Consider the following 21913-nt stretch of genomic DNA (forward strand, 5'->3'; position numbering starts at 1 on the left):
ACTTCTAAATAGAAGTGGAAGTCAATGCAGAAAAGGCTCCGCTGCGGATTAACGCTGCGGAGTGTCCGCAGCGGAATTTAAGTGAAATTCCGCCACGTGTGAACCCAGCCTTAGGGTAAATGTAATTTAACAAATTCTAGGTACCTCAAGAATAAATACTCAGTATCCAGCCAGTTTAGCGAATGAGACAAGGAATCAAGCGCAGCAAGGTAGGGAAGATTATTGATGAGGAAAAAGTTCTTATGTATTCAAAGTCCTCATTCAGATGGCCATAATGAGGAAGCCTAATATAAAGAGCCACGGACAAGATGGATCCTGTCCAGTGAGATCAGAAAGGGTTGTGTGATATCACATGATGGGATGGATCTGAACCCATCCTTGGATTTTAATATATGGCTCCTGCTTGGAGCGAATATACGGCTGTCTTAATATGGACTAAAAGTTTGATGCACTCAGGAAGAACTCTATGTGGAAATGGTGTCTGCAGTCACATTGTAAAGGATCTGCCAGACACAGCTTCTGTGTCGACGCCCGTGGTTAGTCAGTCTGCACCTGCTCCTAAGTCTGATCGAGTGACCCCTCCTTCTACCAATCAGGCTGGGAGGCTGAGGAGTGGGAGAGCCTATCACAGCCTGGCCAGACAGAGCTAGCTCCCGCCCTCTGTCTATTTATACCTTCACTTCCTGCTCCTCCTTTGCCTGTGATTCTCCTGTTTCCTGGCTCTGCTGCTTGAGCTATTTGTCCCTGCTTCATATTGACCCTGGCTTACTGACTACTCTCCTGCTCTGCGTTTGGTACCTCGTACACTCCTGGTACCTCGTACCAGGTACCTCCTGGTACCTCGTACACTCCTGGTTTGACTCGGCTCGTTCACTAATCTTGTTGCGCACGGTGTTGCCGTGGGCAACTGCCCCAATTCCCTTAGCTTCTGTGTACCCTTGTCTGTTTGTCTGTCGTGCACTTATTGAGCGTAGGGACCGTCGCCCAGTTGTACGCCGTCGCCTAGGACGGGCCGTTGCAAGTAGGCAGGGAATGAGTGGCGGGTAGATTAGGGCTCACCTGTCTGTCTCCCTTCCCCGTCATTACACACATAGTGCCAGTGCTGGAGAAGAAGGGGTAATCTGATGGCCATACAGTTATTCCTTCTCCTGCACTGTTCATAAGGTGTCTGTGGAGACCATTGCTACACAGGAACCTGTAGGACTAATCCTCTTTACCTTCTTTTCACCAAAGGCCTCGAGGGAAAATATCAATAACTGACTGGCCACCAGGAATGTAAGCAGTAAAAAGACCTCCACTCAAATTCTTTGGCTCAGTGTATTAGAATTCTACATAAAGTATTTTACACACTTTCAATGAAAAATAAACACTTAATACTATACTGCTGATAATAAATGCATTGTAATGCAGCCTTATCAGATAACATGGAAAACACCCACAGTCTTCTAGATATAAATATTTGTAAAACACGATAAACCCAAAGCAAATGACTATAAACCTAAGATAACCCTCAAAACAGCATCTGTTATTCGGCAAACACAAGCCCTATAATCGCTGGCAAAACCTGTAGGACAATCAGACCGGAATAAAGGCCGTTTTACACCGGCCGACACTCGGCCGGTGCAGAGAGCGTCGATCAATGAGACAGTGTTGATCGGCGCTCGTTTGCTCCTGTCACACGGAGTTATGGATGGGAACGAGTGGTCATTACTCCGATTGCTCGTCCCCATACGTTATCATGTCGTCAGCGCGTCTCCCTGTTTACACAGGGAGATGTGCTACCGACAGCGATAATCTTTTACTTTTTTAAAATGATATGACCAGCAGAAGAACAGGGCAATTATAGGCAACGAGCGTTATGTGAATACTCGTCTGCCCGATAATCGTCCAGTTTAAAACCCCCTTTACTCACAACTAGGTGATTATGTTGACAGAAATATTAAGAAAACTGAAGTAACTTCTCATGCTAAGCTTTGTTTAAGAAAGAAGTACAAAAGAAAAAGTAAGTAGTTGTCCATAGCTAATTATCAGATGACTTTGTTTTCTAATGTCCCATGTACATGGTAAAGCAGTGTGCATGGAGCCTATACGGCAGCACATGGAGTCCCTACAGCCATGGAGACACTGTGCGCTGCCAGTATGGTGCATCCGTGCAAAACAATGCTTCTCGGGGAGAATACCTCCGTCAGACAGCATGAGATGGAGCATGCCACAATTTGTTCTTTTCTCATGGATTTATATGGAATCTGTGAGAAAAACACTTCCGCCATTAAATTTGAGGCTCAGTGTTACAGAATGCGCTTCTACACATGGATCTGTAATACAGCCGTGTCCACGAGGCCTAACTTGTACAGAAAATGATAGGAACCTGCTTCGTTGCTATGAGCCACAGCTCCATCTTCATTTGCGCAAATTTTTCTAAATGTTTAACTAGCGAGCCCGTTACCAAGTACACTAATATTCAAAAAAGTTTTCAATTTTAGGCGTCTACTTATTGGTGCAAATCGGTTATTAATATCCAGGTTACCCCTTCAATACACTAAATGTAGCTGCAAGGATTCTGCAATGTCAGGAGTGAACATTGGCCTATATATGCCGGGTATGACCACAAATACGTCCATTTCAAAACACTGAATATTATTATACTTTATATGGAGAATTGATATTTTGAACACCAAGATGCATCTCAGGTAGATATGTAGATATATATTGCTTTTTCCCGATTTTATTTTACAGACAGGCTTTATAACTAACATTATCGCACAATAATGGTACCACAAACACAATTCTTCATTGTTTTTTCAGCAAAAATGTAATTACAAACTGAGCTCATGTTTTCACTGTTCTGATTTTCTATAATGCTGTACAAATGATCCTACAAATGGAAGCTACAAATTCATGGCATTTTTCTTGCCCATTTGTAACTTACCTTAAATGAGATATTGCTTCTTTTTCGTTAAAGTTGCTAAAATGCAGCGCCCCTAGCATCGCCCTTCACATAAATTGGGGATATACCAATCCTATCCTCTGCCCTACTAGAATACCCATACACAAAAGGGGAGAGGGCACATTTAGTGGCACTAAAGTGTTTCGCGAAAGTGCCTGGGACTGCAGGGGTAGAGGATGGGAGGAATAGTTTTAGAGCAGGAAAGGGTCTAGGAACCAGGATTGGTTAGTGTAAGGTACAGAGGTGGGCTTAGTTTTCGTTAAATAGGTCAGGAAAAGGTCCAGTCTTACCTGTGGCAATGTATATTTTGTCTGCTCCACCTGCATTTGTATACTGTAGGCTGATGAGGGATAGTTCTTTCATGGTGTTGGGACTACTGCATAGACAGCCGAAACACAATCTGCCACAGATAACTATACGTAAAGCCCTTGTGCCCCAGTGTCAACTGCGTGTGTTAACATTTCATAACTCATGATCATAGTAGAGTAATTAGGGCACCCGTTATTGCATTTTTGTGTTTTTTTTATATAAAAGGTTTATATATTCCTGGTCAACTTTGCTTGGAAAGAAAACTTTGAGCTAAGAATAAATCTGAAAAGTTCAATGAATGGGGAAGAATATACAATGATAAAATATTAGTGTCTGTTATATTTGGTAATGTAAGGGCTAGTTCACATGGAGTTTTGACGCGGAAACCGCATCGGAAAACGCGCCAAAAACCGTCCGAAAATGCCTCTCATTGATTTCAATGGGAGGCGGATGAGTTTTTTTTTACCGCGAGAGGAAGTCTCGCGGTAAAAAGAAGCGTCATGCCCTATCTTCGGGCGTTTAAGCCTCTGACCTCAAATTGACATCAATGGGAGGCAGAGAAAGCGTATTTCGCTGCATTTTTGCCTGTGGCACTCAATGGGCACGAGCGAAAAAACGCCACGAAAAAGGCTGCGAAAATCGCGGCAAACGCCGTGCAGGCAGACGAAAATCGGCCTCAAAATTCCATGGAATTTTGAGGCAGAATTTTCCTCCTGTAAAAAAACAAAAATCAGTGTGAACTTAGCCTAAGGAATATTTTTCTTACCACATACTTTCTACTCATTGTTAAGTATTAGATTTTTTTCTCTCTACTCTTGACAGCTATGAAATGTGCAATGAACTTATCACACATTTTATCCTCTAAGATATTGTTGCCATGAGAACAGTATCCACTAATACAGGGATTTCACGGCTACTCCTGGAGCATCACCACTAGACGGGTTAACCATCTAGCTGCTTGGAACATGGTTAGCGGAATACCTATTACACTAGAAGAAATTTAAAGTGACCTCATCTAAATAGGTGAATCTGGAGACAAGAGGCTGCATGATTGACGGCAAAATCGTGCGGCCATTCGCCACCACGTGTGGGTTTGGGTTAGTCCACTTGCAACTACTACTCCTTGTGTTCTCACCCCCTTGGAGAAACTGTCATGATTACATTGGTATGTGTCAGAAAAAGTAATGCAGGGGCTTTATAAATAGTTATTCCCACTATATTTTTCAATGTATTTACACTAAAAAAATAACGTAAATGCATTGATAAATCTGCCGCACTTTCTGTAATTTAACTTTAGATTTATAGTGGACCTTATAGTGTATTATTAGCATCCGGATTTTGTCACGTGACCATAAGAGCAGAAAGGGTTTTTCACACCCCACTATAGATTCTTGTCACTTATGTCATTTGTTATATAATCATCTACCTTTTATATTTGGATTGCAATATTCTGCACCTCCTTCCCAGGCAAAATGTACATTGAAATGCAGGTGTGCTCCTTTCGTGATATTCTGGTCACTATGTCATGTTGCTAACTTGACTGTCCTGACATCTCCAGTCAGGGGAAACTGGAATTAGAGATTGGATAGTACCGTGGCTATCTGGCACCTGTTATCTTCCCACCTCCATAGAAAGGACATGCCGCTTGGCTTGGTCGAGCTGGACATGGAGTTAGCGAAGATAAAGTTGTTGGCTGAATGACTGTTTTATCTTCTATAGTGTACAGGAGCAGAGCAACCTCATCTGGTGGTTCTCACAAGCAAAGGGGGGGGGGGATAGTTTGATCCTTGTTGTTGTTGAAGTACATATGATGTTAACCAGGGAAAGATATCACATTAGGTGCCCTTGTGGGAAAGGGCGTCTGCTCCTCAGGGTCCATGCAGTGCAGAATTATAGTATTTCTACGGTTTATGTGTGGGAGGTTGGAACAAGTCAATGTGAGGCATTCAATCGTAACATTATTATGTTAATTATACAAGATATTATAATTTTTTTGCAATTCCAGTGACTGACATTTCAAATCTAGAACATACCTTCATCCCTTGGTGTTTCCCAACCTGCCTTTTTAGTTCTTCATCAGCTTTGTTTCCAATTAATATCTTCTGGACACCATCAGGTGCATACTAAATAATAGAAAATTACATTTTAACTTCAAAATTAGCCGACATTAGTTGCATATACAAATCATAAAAAAAGTGCAGATTATAGCAGATGCACAGAAAAAGCCTCATAGCAATATAAAAGGTGATCTATTTATATTGTACACTATTAGTGCATTCTAACTCTGACCCCAAAACACTGCGTGGGTAATGGGATTATGGATTCTAGTGACTAATCAACACAGTTCACATGAACAGCGCCCCCAGGTATTAAATTAATGTGAAATCCCTAATATCATGCATGTGTTATTAAATATAGCATTAACAGATTATCTGTTAAAACAGATAACTGCCCATCTAAGAAACTCCTTTTATTGAATTTCTATCTAATAAGATATAACTTGCCATATAATTGATGATATACATGTGTGTAGGAGGTGCAGGCTCATCTTTAATGACAACATGCTGTTCTTCAATGGCTATCTGACATTCATCCACCTCCACATAGCGATGCCTTAACTAGTACCATCTGATGTTGAAGATTGATAAAACGCTAAGCTTTTCTCAAGACATCTCTTTACGTTACAGGGGACTTCAAGCAGTGAGATATTGGGGCATATTTATCAAATAAAAATACACAAAAAAAATGGTGTAATGTGCAATACAAAAATGTTATACATCAGGTGGCTTAAGGAAGAGAAGAGTCTCTAGTATTTTACCAAATTATATTATGTACAGTACCACATTTTGACAAATTTCGTGCAATCTAGACCGGTTTTCCCTGCTATAGCCTCCACACTTCTCCCCTGCAGTGTTGGGTACCAGCAGTAATTCTCCCCTAAATGATCCAGGGATGAATGTGCTGGTTTACTAAAACTGCAGCATAGAATGCAACGATGTCAATTCTTCCCAGGATTGTGCAGATCTAGCATGGTCACCGGTGTATGTTAGGAATCTGTTCAAACTCCACAGGTCTTCACAAAACCCTATTAAGAAGATGCAAGTATCAGGAACATCTTAAAGTGAAGGAAGTGGGCAAAAAATGGTGTATCCAGCACTCTGGTTAAAAAAAATAAAAATTATGGCTTTATTCGGTCATTTTAAAAACAGAACGATTAAAATGAAAATCCCGGGACCACGCTTACGCGTTTCGAACCCCCGCGATTTTCATTTTAGTCGTTCTGTTTTTAAAATGACCGAATGAAGCAATACATTTTTTTTTAACCAGAGTGCTGGATACACCATTTTTTGTCCACTTCCATTGCCTTGTATCAGGATTCTTCTGGGAGTTTTTTTTTTCCGAGCACCTGCAATACTTAGACGTGGGATCAATCAACACATGAATTAATGCAGTGGAAACGCGGTGGGCGAACCTTTGTAATTTTTTCTGTTTTTTTAAATCTTAAAGAGGCTCTGTCACCAGATTTTGCAACCCCTATCTGCTATTGCAGCAGATCGGCGCTGCAATGTAGATAAGAGTAACGTTTTTATTTTTAAAAAACGAGCATTTTTGGCCAAGTTATGACCATTTTTGTATTTATGCAAATGAGGCTTGCAAAAGTACAAGTGGGCGTGTATTATGTGTGTTACATCTGGGCGTGTTTACTTCTTTTACTAGCTGGGCGTTCTGACGAGAAGTATCATCCACTTCTCTTCAGAACGCCCAGCTTCTGACAGTGCAGACACAGTGTGTTCTCGAGAGATCACGCTGTGTCGTCACTCACTTCCTGCCCCAGGTCCTGCATCGTGTCGGACGAGCGAGGACACATCGGCACCAGAGGCTACAGTTGATTCTGCAGCAGCATCGGCGTTTGCAGGTAAGTCGATGTAGCTACTTACCTGCAAACGCTGATGCTGCTGCAGAATCAACTGTAGCCTCTGGTGCCGATGTGGCCGACACGATGCAGGACCTGGGGCAGGAAGTGAGTGACATCACAGCGTGATCTCTCAAGAACACGCTGTGTGTCTGCACTGCCAGAAGCTGGGTGTTAACAAACAGAAGTGGATGATGCTGATTCGTCAGCATCATACACTCCCATTCCTAACGCCCAGCTAGTAAAAGAAGTAAAAACGCCCAGATGTACACACATAATACACGCCCAGTTGTACTTTTACTGTAAACACGCCCAGTTGTACTTTTGCAAGCCTCATTTGCATAAATACAAAAATGGTCATAACTTGGCCAAAAATGCTCGTTTTTTAAAAATAAAAACGTTACTGTAATCTACATTGCAGCGCCGATCTGCTGCAATAGCAGATAGGGGTTGCAAAATCTGGTGACAGAGCCTCTTTAAAGGGGTTTTCCCACGAGGGACATTTATGACATATCCACAAGAGATCATCAAAAGAGTGGTAGGACCACAGCGCACGTCTCCAGGTCTTCAATTAAATATTTTACTTATTGTCAAAACATTCGCAAAAGATAGGCTATCTTTTGCGGATGTTTTGACAATAAATACAATATTTAATTGAAGACCGGAGACGTGTTGTTGTCCTACCACTCTTTTGATCATTGCATTATGCCAGAGTGGGTTTGCCTGGCTTGACAGCATGACACCACTCCAGACAACGGGACCTGTGCTGCTTTATCTATTTGTTTGGATATCCACATGATATGTCAAATGTCAGATAGATACGGGTCCCAACTCTGGGACCCACACCTATCTCTAGAACAGTCCCCTAATCCCCGTTCTAGCTTTGTGCGCTCACCCTACCTTCTTGCCACTTACGGATTACATGGTCGGGAGATTTACGAAAACAGCGTAACTCGCTGAGCTACGCTGTTTTTGTAACTCCCATAGAACTCAATACTAGTTACGGAAACAGCGTAGCTCACATAGTACATTGCTTCCGTAACTGCCATTCACTACTACGGGGGTTATGGAAACAGCGTGGGATCTCATCTATCTGACATTTATGACATATCCTATGGATGTCAAATGTCCCTCATGGCGAAACCCCTTTAAGCTGGAACACTTCTTCAAAGTCTACATAATTATATATTTCTGTAAAACAAATTTGTCTCAATAACTACTTTACAAATCCTAGTGGTGAACTCTTCACTAACAGTTTGGTAACAATATTATTGCCGGGATTCCCTCTTATAGCTGTAGAACTAAGAACACTACTGACCTGGCTGTGGTACAAATAGTTCTCCTTATCTCTCTCCCACAACATACAAGCCTAAACTGCCATTAACTGCAGTCTGTAACTGGAGGGGTGAGTGTAAACACAGGGAACATGAATTTCTGCCTAGCCCGTAGATTACAGGAGATCACCTTAACTGTTTTGAATTAAGTTTTTTCATTTAATCATTAAATATATTTAAATAAAAACGTACCTCATCTACATCGCTGGCCCACTTCATTATGTGCTGGTAGGAACGCTCGCTTGTTATGTCATATACTAGAAATATACCCTTAAAAAAACAAAATAGAAAAGATAACGAACGCAAAAAGTATTTGACAATAACACACATCATATCACAATAGATTTCAAATGAGTAGTTCAGAACATGAGCTCTTCTCGAAGTCATATGAATGAGAGCCAAGAAGCCAAGACCTGCTGTTTTGCAGAAACTTCTATAGAGAGGTTCCGGAGTAATATTATGAAGAGTCTTACACCAAAGCAGGAGAATGATGGTGATGCAAGATCCAGATATATAAGGCTTTGCAGATGAGGTACAGAGGGTACTTTATCCCAGCGTTAAACTTTAAGGGGTCAAAATGGGTTGCCTTTGACACCAATTTTGTTTTCCCAAGTGACCTGATCACATTGTTTTCTCCCTTTTAGATCTGCAGGTAGTAAAGCTGCTCTCCAGTATAAAAATCATTATAAATCTCTATTTTCTGGACAACTGTGAGTATGACTTGATCAGGGTTAACTGCAATCAAACTTGAATTTTCAGGTTTTGGGGAGAGATTGACTTTAATAATTTTGTATATATGGAAATACAGGGTTCGTCCAGTTTCAGCAAATTAACGTTATTTTTTTAGTATAATTAAAAGTGATACAATGTTACCATATACATTCTATATTCAATTCCTCAAAGCTTTCAAGATCTCTCTGTTATTCAGTAGGAACATTCATTGTTTACATCCAATATAAGACATTCTGTCCATGGTCATGTGATGGACACATAGGTCCTGGTGATTGTTAGAAGACACTGCTCTGATACACATACTGTAACAAATCATACACCTTTGTTTCAATCACATGACCATGGACAGAATTTTTTACATTGGATATGAACATGTTCCTACTGAATAACAAGCAGAAATCTTTAAAACTGAGAAATTAATACAAAAACGTAAATTGGAAAATTGGGTAACTTTTAATTATACAAAAAATAACATTAATTTGCTTAAACCCGACAAGCTATTTAAGTCATATTGAGTCTGCATTATGCAAAATCCATGTTATGTAAAAGTAGAATATATGCTTATTTTTGGGACACGTTCAGTGATGTCTCAGCACTAGGAATAGTGACCAATAGCTATTTTTGGCCATGATGTATTGTGTCTCTATAATCCATGTTAAATGTATTCATTTTCCACTGTGTGGATCCAGAAAGAAACATACTGCAAAGAAAACAGGCTTTCTTGTGTATTTACCAATTTAGCGAGGTAATATCAACTAATAACCCCAATGCTTTGACGTCTCTACTTTTCAGACACAGCATTCACCCAATAGCTTAGCCTCCAACGCCAGAAATTCAGCCACGTCCAGCATTATTAAATAAGCCAGTGCGGTTAGCAGCAAGTTGTAGAAATACTCAGTGAAAACTCATCGAGTTTTATGGACCATAACAAATGGTAATCTTTATCTACGGCATGTCAATTAGCATTCAGTTTCTGGCAATAAATGAAGCATAGGGACAGCCGTGTTCAAATAAATCATAAGCCGTGATACCATTTGTAATTGTGGAGACAGAATGCGTGAACAAGCAATTTTAGGTTACCCAGTAAGTGAGATTTATACTTGAATGTGCAGCAAGCACCAGTGACCAAATCAACAATAATTATATCTTAATATGTCCACAGTGCTAACCTCAAAAACTTTTTTTTTTTTTTTACTTTTTGACTGTTGTAAGAATTTGAAGAAATTTTCCTCAAACTGTTCATCCAGAAAAAACAGGAATTGTTTAAAGGTGAGGTTTAAAGCAACTATAACAGGTCCGCCTTTCTTCTGTCACTTAAACAGTAGCAATACTATGTTCTGTACAGCAGGTATCAGCCATCTATCTTCCACACACAACGGAATTGCTGCAGAAAATTTCTGCAGGAATTTAGTTGAAGTTATCAGATTTTCCGTTGCGGCAAAAACGCACCATTTCCTGCGTTTTTTACGGCAGAAAATGGTGCGTATTTTGCTTCGCTTAGTGCTGAGTGAAATGAATAGCATTTATATGATGTATGAGTGTATTATATTATGGTATTGGCACTAAACAGAAACCAGAAAGTATCAAAAACTGCTATGAATCTGGGTGTGGTCTATTTACACATGCTTCCTGTGGTATCATGGTATAGTTCTAACCAGTGTTACCTATAAGGTGCGTGGCTGCGCGCCGCGCACCTTCCACAGTCCGCCCACTCACTAAAGCTTAAAGCCCGCGCGTTGACACGGGCGGGCGGATGCAGTGGCATCGCTAACAGCTGAGGGGGCTCCGGTGCTAGCGTCACATTCACTTGTATGTGCGTCCTCAGGACTATAGACTGCAGGTCACTGGAGCCTATAAGGCGCTGGAAAGACTCCCTGTGCAGGCTGGCGTGGTGATGTCATCACGCAGGTCCGCGCATGCGTCCCGCCCGAGAGGCAGTGTGGTGCTCCGTCCGTCTGTGTAGCAGTATATACAAGGGGAGGGGGGGGATTACTGTGTGGCTCTATATACAAGGGGAGGGGGGATTGCGGTGTGGCAGTATATACAAGGGGGTGGGATTGCGGTGTGGCAGTATGTACAAGGGGAGGTGGGGTTGCTCTGTGGCAGTATGTACAAGGGGAGTGGGGGTTGCTGTGTGGAAGTATGTACAAGGGGAGAGGGGGTTGCTGTGTGGCATTATCTACAAGGGGGTCTGCGTGGCATTGTCTACAGGGGGCCTGCGTGGCATTATCTACAGAGAGGTCTGCGTGGCGCCATCTACAGGGGGGTCTGCGTGGCGCCATCTACAGGGGGTCTGCGTGGCGCCATCTACAGGGGGGTCTGCGTGGCGCCATCTACAGGGGGGTCTGCGTGGCGCCATCTACAGGGGGGTCTGCGTGGCGCCATCTACAGGGGCGTCTGCGTGGCGCCATCTACAGGGGGGTCTGCGTGGCGCCATCTACAGGGGGTCTGCGTGGCGCCATCTACAGGGGGGTCTGCGTGGCGCCATCTACAGGGGGGTCTGCGTGGCGCCATCTACAGGGGGTCTGCGTGGCGCCATCTACAGGGGGGTCTGCGTGGCGCCATCTACAGGGGGGTCTGCAGGCGCCATCTACAGGGGGGTCTGCGTGGCGCCATCTACAGGGGGGTCTGCGTGGCGCCATCTACAGGGGGGTCTGCGTGGCGCCATCTACAGGGGGGTCTGCGTGGCGCCATCTACAGGGGGGTCTGCGTGGCGCCATCTACAGGGGGTCTGCGTGGCGCCATCTACAGGGGGGTCTGTGTGGCGCCATCTACAGGGGGTCTGCGTGGCGCCATCTACAGGGGGGTCTGCGTGGCGCCATCTACAGGGGGGTCTGCGTGGCGCCATCTACAGGGGGGTCTGCGTGGCGCCATCTACAGGGGGGTCTGCGTGGTGCCATCTACAGGGGGTCTGCGTGGCGCCATCTACAGGGGGTCTGCGTGGCGCCATCTACAGGGGGGTCTGTGTGGCGCCATCTACAGGGGGTCTGCGTGGCGCCATCTACAGGGGGGTCTACGTGGCGCCATCTACAGGGGGGTCTGCGTGGCGCCATCTACAGGGGGTCTGCGTGGCGCCATCTACAGGGGGGTCTGCGTGGCGCCATCTACAGGGGGGTCTGCGTGGCGCCATCTACAGGGGGGTCTGCGTGGCGCCATCTACAAGGGGGTCTGCGTGGCGCCATCTACAGGGGGGTCTGCGTGGCGCCATCTACAGGGGGGTCTGCGTGGCGCCATCTACAGGGGGTCTGCGTGGCGCCATCTACAGGGGGTCTGCGTGGCGCCATCTACAGGGGGGTCTGCGTGGCGCCATCTACAGGGGGGTCTGCGTGGCGCCATCTACAGGGGGTCTGCGTGGCGCCATCTACAGGGGGGTCTGCGTGGCGCCATCTACAGGGGGTCTGCATGGCGCCATCTACAGGGGGTCTGCGTGGCTCCATCTACAGGGGGGTCTGCGTGGCGCCATCTACAGGGAGGTCTGCGTGGCGCCATCTACAGGGGGGTCTGCGTGGCGCCATCTACAGGGGGGTCTGCGTGGCGCCATCTACAGGGGGGTCTGCGTGGCGCCATCTACAGGGGGGTCTGCGTGGCGCCATCTACAGGGGGTCTGCGTGGCGCCATCTACTTTTTTTTCATGGAACTCTAATTTTGCAGAGGACTGAATGGATGGAAGTGATGTTTTGCACATAGAACGGTTTGTTGGGGGTGGCTGAAGAGAAACCAGTGAGGGATTGCTGGATTAGTCTATGTTGGAGGGGTCTAAAATTATGTTTTTCATGGGACTGTTTGTTGGCTGAATGGAGGGAAGTGATATTTTGCACATGGGGCTGTATGTTTGAGGGGCTTAATATATATTAATAGATATAAGGAGATCGGCGCTGTAATGTAGGTGACAGTAATGCTTTTTATTTAGAAAAACTATCTATTTGAAACCACTTTATGAGCGATTTTTTTGCTTTATGCTAATGAGTTTCTTAATGCCCAAGTGGGCGTGTTTTACTTTAGACCAAGTGGGCGTTGTACAGAGGAGTGTATGACGCTGACCAATCAGCGTCATGCACTTCTCCCCATTCATTTACACTGCACTAGCGATATAGTTATATCGTTATGTGCAGCTACATACACAAACACTAACATTACTGTAGTGTCTTGATAATGAATATACATCACTACCAGCCTGGACGTGATGTTTATTCAGAATCCTGACACGTCTGAATCTTTTCTGTGAGATTCCAGCAAAGCAAGCGTAATCTCGTTTGAACTGACAGGTTACATCGTAATCTCGCGAGATTACGCTTGCCTTGCTGTAAATCTCACAGAGACGCTACAGACATGTCAGAGTTCTGAATAAACATCACGTCCAGGCTGGGGGTAATGTATATTTATTATCAGGACACTACAGTAATGTTAGTGTTTGTGTATATAGCTGCACATAACGATATAACTATGTAATGATGGGGTAGGGAGACAGACAGGTGAGCCCTAATCTACCCGCCACTCAGTCCTTGCCTACTTGCAACGACCTGCCCTAGGCGACGGGGTACAACTGGGCGACGGTCCCTACACTCAATAGGTGCACGACAGACAATGGTACAAAGAAGACGGGGAAATGGGGAAGTTGCCCACGGGAACACCGTGAGCAACCAGCAAGGTGAATGAGCCGAGTCAAACCAGGAGATGAGCGAGGTACAAAATGCAGAGCAGAAGAGTGGTGAGTAAAGCAAAGGTCAATAACAAGCAGAGGGTCAGTAGTTCAAGAAGCTGCAGCAGGGCCAGGAAACCAGCAGAGAAGAATCACAAGCAAAGGAGGAACAGGAAAGGCAGGTTTAAATAGACAGAGGGCGGGAGCTAGCTCCGTCTGGCCAGGCTGTGATAGGCTCTCCCACTCCTAAGCCTGCCATCCTGAGTGGTGGAAGATGGAGTCAGTCTCACAAACATAGGTAATCAGTCTGCACCTGCTTCTATGGGCGTTGACACAGAAGCTGTGTCTGGCAGATCCTTTACAAACTATCGCTAGTGCAGTGTAAATGAACGGAGAGAAGTGCATGACGCTGATTGGTCAGCGTCATACACTCCTCTGTACAGCGCCCACTTGGTCTAAAGTAAAACACGCCCACTTGGGCATTACGAAAATCATTAGCATAAAGCTAAAAATCGCTCATAAAGTGGTTTAAAATCGATCGTTTTTCTAAATAAAAAGCATTACTGTCACCTACATTATAGCGCCGATCTCCTTATATAGGAGATAAAGCACTTATAATGTGGTGACAGAGTCTCTTTAAGGGAGGAGTGTGAGGTTTTGCACATGATTGTATGCTGGAGGAAGATGAAGGGAGGGTAGTGTAATTTGTTTTTATGTTGGACTGTAAGCTGGAGGTAGGCTGAAGGTAGGGGAGTCATGTTTTGCACATGACAATGTAAGTTGGAGGGGACTGAAGCGAGACATTTATTTTTTTTTATACCTGGGACTGTATTTTGGAGGAGGCTAAAGGGAGGAGAGTGATGTTTTGCACAGGAGACAGTATGTTCTCAGGTATCACTGTTGCAACCCGTGGGGATTTTATCAGCCCTAGCATAGGTGAGCCCTGCTGTTCTGCTCCACTATGTATTTATTACTTGGCTATCAGTCCGCCTTTGGTTGTGATATGTAACGCTGGACTGACTACCTTCTTCACATCTAAAGCTCCTTCCACTTCTCATTATTCTGGACCTCCATTGATCCTTTCAATAAAGAGGACATCTGCAGAGGTACTACAATGATCATCAGGCTAAGTGCACCATCTCCAGTATTTCATCATCCTTGACCGAACATAATTCCAAGGATGGGGACATTTCACAAGTGTCTTTATTCTCCAAGATGATAATTAGCAAACAGAAATTTCACTTACTTGAGTCAGGTTCTCACTTTGTATTGCAGTAGAGCACAAAACACAACCATACATTTTACAAATCTAACTCACATTTATGTAACATCTGGACCTTGTGTTTTTGTTATCTTTGTATTTTTGGGCTAAGCTCACACAGGGTGTTTTGTATGTGCATTTTTATAGCCGACTTACAATGTAAAATAAATGGGGCCTTCTGTGGCTACTGAGGAGGGGTAAGAGCCCTGCTGTGACCAATGATGAAATGGGGGAGCACTGCTGTGACCAAGTGGGAAAAGGGGGTATAATCTGCTGTGACCAATGGGGGAAGGGGGAGAAACCTTATTATGACCACTAGGAAATATGGGGGCCTGTACTGTGAAAGGGGGACACTGCTGTAATTACTGTAGGCACATGGGGTACAATATAGAAAGAAACTATTTGTTTTTAAGCAACGGAAGCTTAGGAATGCATCCAAAGTCAAATCACATTAGAAGTAGTTAGAATTAAATGAAGAAAGAGTACTAAGACCTCACAATTAACCAGAGCTAGAGAGAGCATGGACTTTGGTCTCAGTTTCCTCCAGGACCCTTTGGCAAAAGCCTATCGAGGCCAATTATATATCCAGCACTATTACACATCTGATGCAGGATGCAGAAGCAGAGCACATTATTTGGGTTATTGGACAGAACTGATGTGCCTGTGGCAGTTGTCCGCGCACAATCTTCAGGTACATATTTGTAATTCAATAAAACATACATGCACCTTTTTTTCTACCTACAAAAAAAAGTGTACTTTTATTTAAAAAAAAAAAAAAAAGGCATGCAGAAGAAAATGTTACTGTAATGAAACATGGGCTCCATGGGTCTGTAGATAATCCTGGTGAATATCATTCTTCGCAATAGAATTACACCAGAGCGTTATGTAAACTCTATATAATGTTAGTGCCTGTTCATATCACCGTTGCCCTTCCGTTGAGGGGTTCAGTCGGAGGTTTCCGTCGAGTTAACCCCTCAACGGAAAGGCAAACTGAAACCTCAGCTTCCGTTTCCCTCACCATTGAACTCAATGGTGACGGAAACCTAGCTAATGGTTTCCATCTGTCACCATTGTGACAGGGTTGCGTTGTTTCGGACGGAATCAATAGCGTTGTCGACTGCGCTATGGATTCCGTCAAAATGACATAACCCCGTCACAACGGCGACAGATGGAAACCATTAGCTAGGTTTCCGTCACCATTGAGTTCAATGGTGAGGGAAACGGAAGCGGAGGTTTCCGTTTGCCTTTCCGCTGAGAGGTTAACTCGACGGAAACTTCCAACAGAACCCCTCAGCGGAAACAAACGCTGATGTGAACACACCCTTACAGATAGCACACAAAGAACAGCAGTGATTGAGATAATTTACCCCTTCCCGACATTTGACGTATCCATACGTCATAGCCGGGTAGGGTAAGTATGGAACGGGCTCACAGAGTGAACCTGCTCGATACGATGCGGTTGTCGGCTGTATGTTACAGCCAACGCTTCAGAATAACGAGCGGAATCGCGCACGAGCGCGATCCCGCTCGTTTAACCCGCTCAATGCTGCTGTCAGTAGCGACCGCGGCATTTGAATCATTGGAAAGAGGGGGGCGACCCCCTCTAGCAGCTCATCGCGCCCCCCGCAATCAATCGCGGGGTGGCAATGGTTGTTATGGCCGCCTGGGGGCCTAATGAAGGCCCCCAGGTCCGCCATCTTTGTGCACCTCCTGTCAGGGCTTAATAGAGGCCGGTCAGAAAGACGATTTACTGCAATACATTGGTATTGCAGTATATAGTGCAAGTGATCCAACGATCACTGGTTGAAGTCCCCTAGGGGGACTAATATAAAAAAAAAACTTTTATTTTACTTTTTTTTTTATGTAAAAAAAATAAATTAAAAAAGTTAAAAAAACCCCCCTTTTCCTATTTTACCCCTAGAGCATAATAAAAAAACAATTAGTATCGCCGCATCCATAAAAGTCTGAACTATTACAATATATCATTATTTAACCCGAACGGTGCACGCCGTAAAAAAATGTTAAAAAATTTAACCGCCAGAATCGCTGTTTTTTGGTCACCTCATCTCCCACAACAAATTGAATAAAAAGTGATCAAAACATCGCATGAACTCCAAAATGGTATCATTAAAAACGACAGCTTATCCTGCAAGAAAATAAGCCTTCACACCACTTAAATCGATGGAAAAATAAAAACTAATGGCTCTCAGAATTTGGCAACACAAAATCTATTTTATTTTTTACACTTAGGTTTTTACTTGTAAAAGTAGTAAAATATAGAAAAAAACTATATATATTTGGTATCGCCGTAATCGTATTGACCCGCAGAATAAAGTTAACATGTTGTTTTAATTGCACAGTGAATTCCATAAAAACGAAGCGCAAAAAACAATGGAGGAATTGCTGTTTTTTTCATTTTCTAGCCCACAAATATTTTACATTATATGGCACAATAAATGGTGCTAGGAAAAACTACAACACGTCTCACAAAAATCAAGCCCTCATAGGACTATATCGACGGAAAACTGAAAAAGTTATGGCTTTTGGAAGGTGGGGAGGAAAAAACTAAAATTAAAATTTGAAAAGTGGTTTACGACGGGAAGGGGTTAATACATCACAACAATTGACCACCAAGGATTAAGTAGAAGCTATGCAGGTATTCTAGTAGAACTGCCGCAAAACTCCCACTTAGGCAAAGGCTACACTTTTTATGTTGGTCACAAGGTTATCTGCAGCCTTATTTCCCATAGTAAAATATTAAGGTTGCATCGTGTGCAACCAAATGACACAGTGTATCTCCTGTCTAAATTGTCACCCCTTCTCCAACTGCTGTAATAGAAGCAAAACATTTTTCTAACTAACTTTTTCATTTCCAATTAAATTTGGTCAAAGATTGGTTGAAGATATAAAAAAAAAAATGGCCTTTCCGTTTGATTATTTATTAAGCCTTCCCACTGAAGACAATGCAGTTAAAGGGTAACTAAACGTTCAAACTTCTGACGTGTCATAGTGACATTTCAGAAGTTTTGATTCGTGGAGGTCCGAGCACTGAGATCCCCACCAATCCCTAAAACAAAGCGTCATACACTTCTCTTCATTCATGTACAGCTTTAGTCACTGGCTGGAGGCGATGTCTGGTCATTCTCCCGTCGCTCCGGTGAAGGTACTGCGGGAGTAAGTGACGGCACAGCGTGATCTCGCGATCTAGCATCAGGCATCTACGACCAAATAGTCATGGATAGAAGAAGTTCTGGTCAGCCAATTAATATTTTTCCCATCTTATTTGGATAAACGATAACTAGTGCCTTCAAATGGGCAATAGAATCTTCATTTTGATAATGGAGCCATTTGCTTCGTCTATAAGATCTCATCAGAATGTCATAGGTATTTCCGTCGGTATTGTGCAGCATAAAATTGGACTGTATGCTGATGATGTGATCTTGACTGTAACCTCCGCAGTTCAATCTCTCCCTCATGTTCTGGCGAGTATAGTCGCCTTCAGTAAAGCATCTTATTATAAAATTAATGACTCCAAATCTGCAATGTTACCAATTCACGTTTCTAAATCTCTTAAACATATTTCTAAACTAGTTCCATTCAGCTGGGCGGAAGGCCATATATCTTACCTAGGCATTAAGCTTATGGCTAAATCGGTGGATATGGTTGCCTTTAACTTTAAAGATCTCTGTTCCTCCATTAAGGCTCAAATTCAGCAGGTCTCTGATGTTATTATATCATGGGTGGGTAGGATAAACCTAGTAAAGATGTGGCTCATGCCGAAGATTCTTTACTATTTGAGAACTATCCCTCTACAAATTCCATTGAGGGTTATTACTGATTTACAATCCACACTTCTTAAATTTATATGGGCGAATAAAAGAGCTCGTATCTCTAAAGCTTTAATGACCACCCATGTGTCTAGAGGTGGCTTAGGTGTACCAAATATCTATCTGTATTACATGGCCGCTGCCCTGGCGGCGGTTAGGTATTGTTGGGACCCGAAGGTTAAAACTCAGTGGACACAAATAGAGAGTGTCCATACCTTTCGATCAGATATTAAAGCTGCCTTACTGGGTGTTTTAGTAGGTTCTCGAACTGACCTCAGCTCTTTACCTACGACTAGGCATATGATTCAGATGTGGAGCAAAGCGGTTAAGGTATATAAAGTGTATCATTGTTCCCTAATGAAATGCCCATTCATTTATCTTTGCCACTGGATACCTAATTTAGACCTCTCGGTGTGGTGCCAAGCAGGCATACAGCAGATATCTGACCTGTTTGATGGGTTGCAATTAAGCTTATTTGCAGACTTACAGGCTAAATTCCATATCCCGAATACTCACTTGTTTATGTTTCTGCAAATTAGGCACTGGACCGTCTTCAGTGTTTCAAAGATTCTTGGATTCGGATATTACATCGCTGAAAGGTTTGGCCTCAGCTTACTTGTCCTTAAACACCAACACAGGTCATTTCTCAAATTGAAATACATGTCTCAGTGGGAGACGGATATGGGTCGGGAGTTCTCGGAGGAGGACTGGAGGGATGCTTTACATCACACACATGGGATATCCAAATGTGTCAATCATATAGAAGCCGTTAAGAAAATTCAGTTTCGTTGGTACCTCACACCTGTGTGGTTACAACATATGCAAGCTGGGGCTTCTCCTTTGTGTTGGAGGGAATGTGGAACAAGGGGCACATTATTTCATCTATGGTGGACATGTAAATCAGTCTACCCATTCTGGAAGCGAATCTTCCGCTACATATCAGAATTAATGGGAGCAGAACTTTTACCTTCCCCTGCATTGGCTTTATTGGATATGCAGATGGATGAGATCCCTCTAGAATATAGGTGGCCAATAAGCCATATTCTTATCGCTTCCAGATTCCATATAGCCAAGAGATGGAAAACAGCTGAGGCTCTGAATCTCGCAGGTGCTAGACAGGGCTAATCTTCACTTCTATTACGAATTGCACTTTGCTACATCTAAAGTTTATAGGCAGAAGTGTTTGTCTCAATGGGCCCCTTGGACGGAGTTACCCCATGTTCAACTTCTGCTCTGTAAGAACTCTGTCACTCTGTGAATGTATCTGTGCTAACTTATACATGGTTTTCGTATCCTGTATCATCCTGTTCCTTTTTGACATCTCGTATGTATAATTGCTTGTATTTATCACCACCACTATTTGTGTGTCCGTTTTTATGTTTGTTTGTCTGTTAATACGTCAGTATGTCAACGTCCGAGGCACGTTTCTGATAGCTAAAGGTGCAAGCCTTTTCTGTGTTCTGTATACAATACTGTGAGACTTTATCATTGGGATGTTGTATACTTTTGTATTGTACTTTGGAAAAATAAAAACTAAGTAAATTTCAAAATGGGCAATAGAATGGACGGCGCCATGTTTCATGATAGATGTTAACTACCTGCTAGGCATTATTTATAACTAGTATATGCATACACAGGGCACACAAGCAGCTATATGCCAACACAAAGAAATGTTCTTTTCTAAAAGACATTAAAAAATCTCTAGTAGAGTAGATCACACTTGCAGGAAGCCATTACCTGTGCTCTTCTGTAGTACTGTTTTGTTATTGTCTGGTATCTCTCTTGACCAGCCGTGTCCCTAAAAAAAATAAAAAATGTTTTGTGGTTAATAGATCAAGAATCACAAATATCAAATCATTTCTATTGAAGCGTGTGACATGGTCATAATTATGTCAGTCCTGCCAAGACGCCTGATTACATTGCGAGGATTCAGACACTTTTACACTAAGCCATGAGGCTTTATATGCAGGATGCTTCGACATTCCTTGGATAAGCATGAAGATTGATTTTCTTTTTTCAGCCCAATTCTCTGTCTAGACTAGTATTTGAGCGCAAATAAGAATAATCTTTCCTCTGCGACTATTTGCCACACAGCGTGTACACACCAAGTGGCATAGAAACTGCTTTTTGCTCATTCAGTAGACTAAATCATCATTAGGGCAGAAATTTCCATTGAAAATACAGCGGATCAAGTATCCAAATAATAGTTATCTCAGAGATGTGAAAATCAATACCCAGTATATATATATAGCATAGGTCAACACTATGGGTATGTTCACATGGCCTATTTACGGCCGTAATTCAGGCGTTTTACGCCTGAAAAGACGGCTCCATTACATCTGCAAACATCTGCCCATTGATTTCAATGGGTTTTACGATGTTCTGTTCACACGAGGTGTATTTTTGCACGTCGCTGTCAAAAGACTGCGCGTAAAAAGACACCCGCCTCAAAGAAGTGCATGTCACTTCTTGGGTCGTAATTGGAGCCGTTTTTCATTGACTCCATTGAAAAACAGCTCCAATTCCGTCCGTAATGGACAACGCAACAAACGCGTGCACTTGCAAAAACTTCTGAAATTCAGGAGCTGTTTTCGCCTGAAAACAGCTCCGTAATTTCAGACGTATTTGGTGTTGCCGTGTGAACATACTCTTAGAGTTAATTTTGCATCTACCAATGTCCACCTCAGAACACCATTTTACAGATTACATATGCTGATATACAGAAAAAAATTGAGTCTCCAAGGCGCTGCTGCACGGGGAAGCAATAAGCAAGCGAAGTGTCAAGTAAAAGTGATTTATTAGAAACAGGGCTACGCGTTTCAATGCCGCACCGGCATCTTCACGGTGGCCTGATGAAGATGCCGGTGCGGCATTGAAACGCGTAGCCCTGTTTCTAATAAATCACTTTTACTTGACACTTCGCTTGCTTATTGCTTCCCCGTGCAGCAGCG

At 43.2% G+C, this 21913-nt stretch overlaps 1 protein-coding gene across 2 annotated transcripts in view; it reads right to left on the reverse strand.

Moving 5' to 3' along the window:
- RAB15 (RAB15, member RAS oncogene family) overlaps positions 1-21913 on the reverse strand; it is a 77944-nt gene that overhangs the window by 24783 nt on the left and 31248 nt on the right. For both annotated transcript variants that reach the window (XM_075844693.1, XM_075844692.1), the window contains exons 3-5: positions 20700-20760; positions 8696-8773; positions 5290-5379 (exon numbers count right to left, since the gene is read on the reverse strand). In XM_075844693.1, coding sequence (XP_075700808.1) covers positions 5290-5379; positions 8696-8773; positions 20700-20760 — 229 coding nt within the window. The remainder of the gene's footprint in view (positions 1-5289; positions 5380-8695; positions 8774-20699; positions 20761-21913) is intronic.

Source organism: Rhinoderma darwinii, chromosome 12 (genome assembly GCF_050947455.1).
Source record: "Rhinoderma darwinii isolate aRhiDar2 chromosome 12, aRhiDar2.hap1, whole genome shotgun sequence".
NCBI lineage: Eukaryota > Metazoa > Chordata > Amphibia > Anura > Rhinodermatidae > Rhinoderma > Rhinoderma darwinii.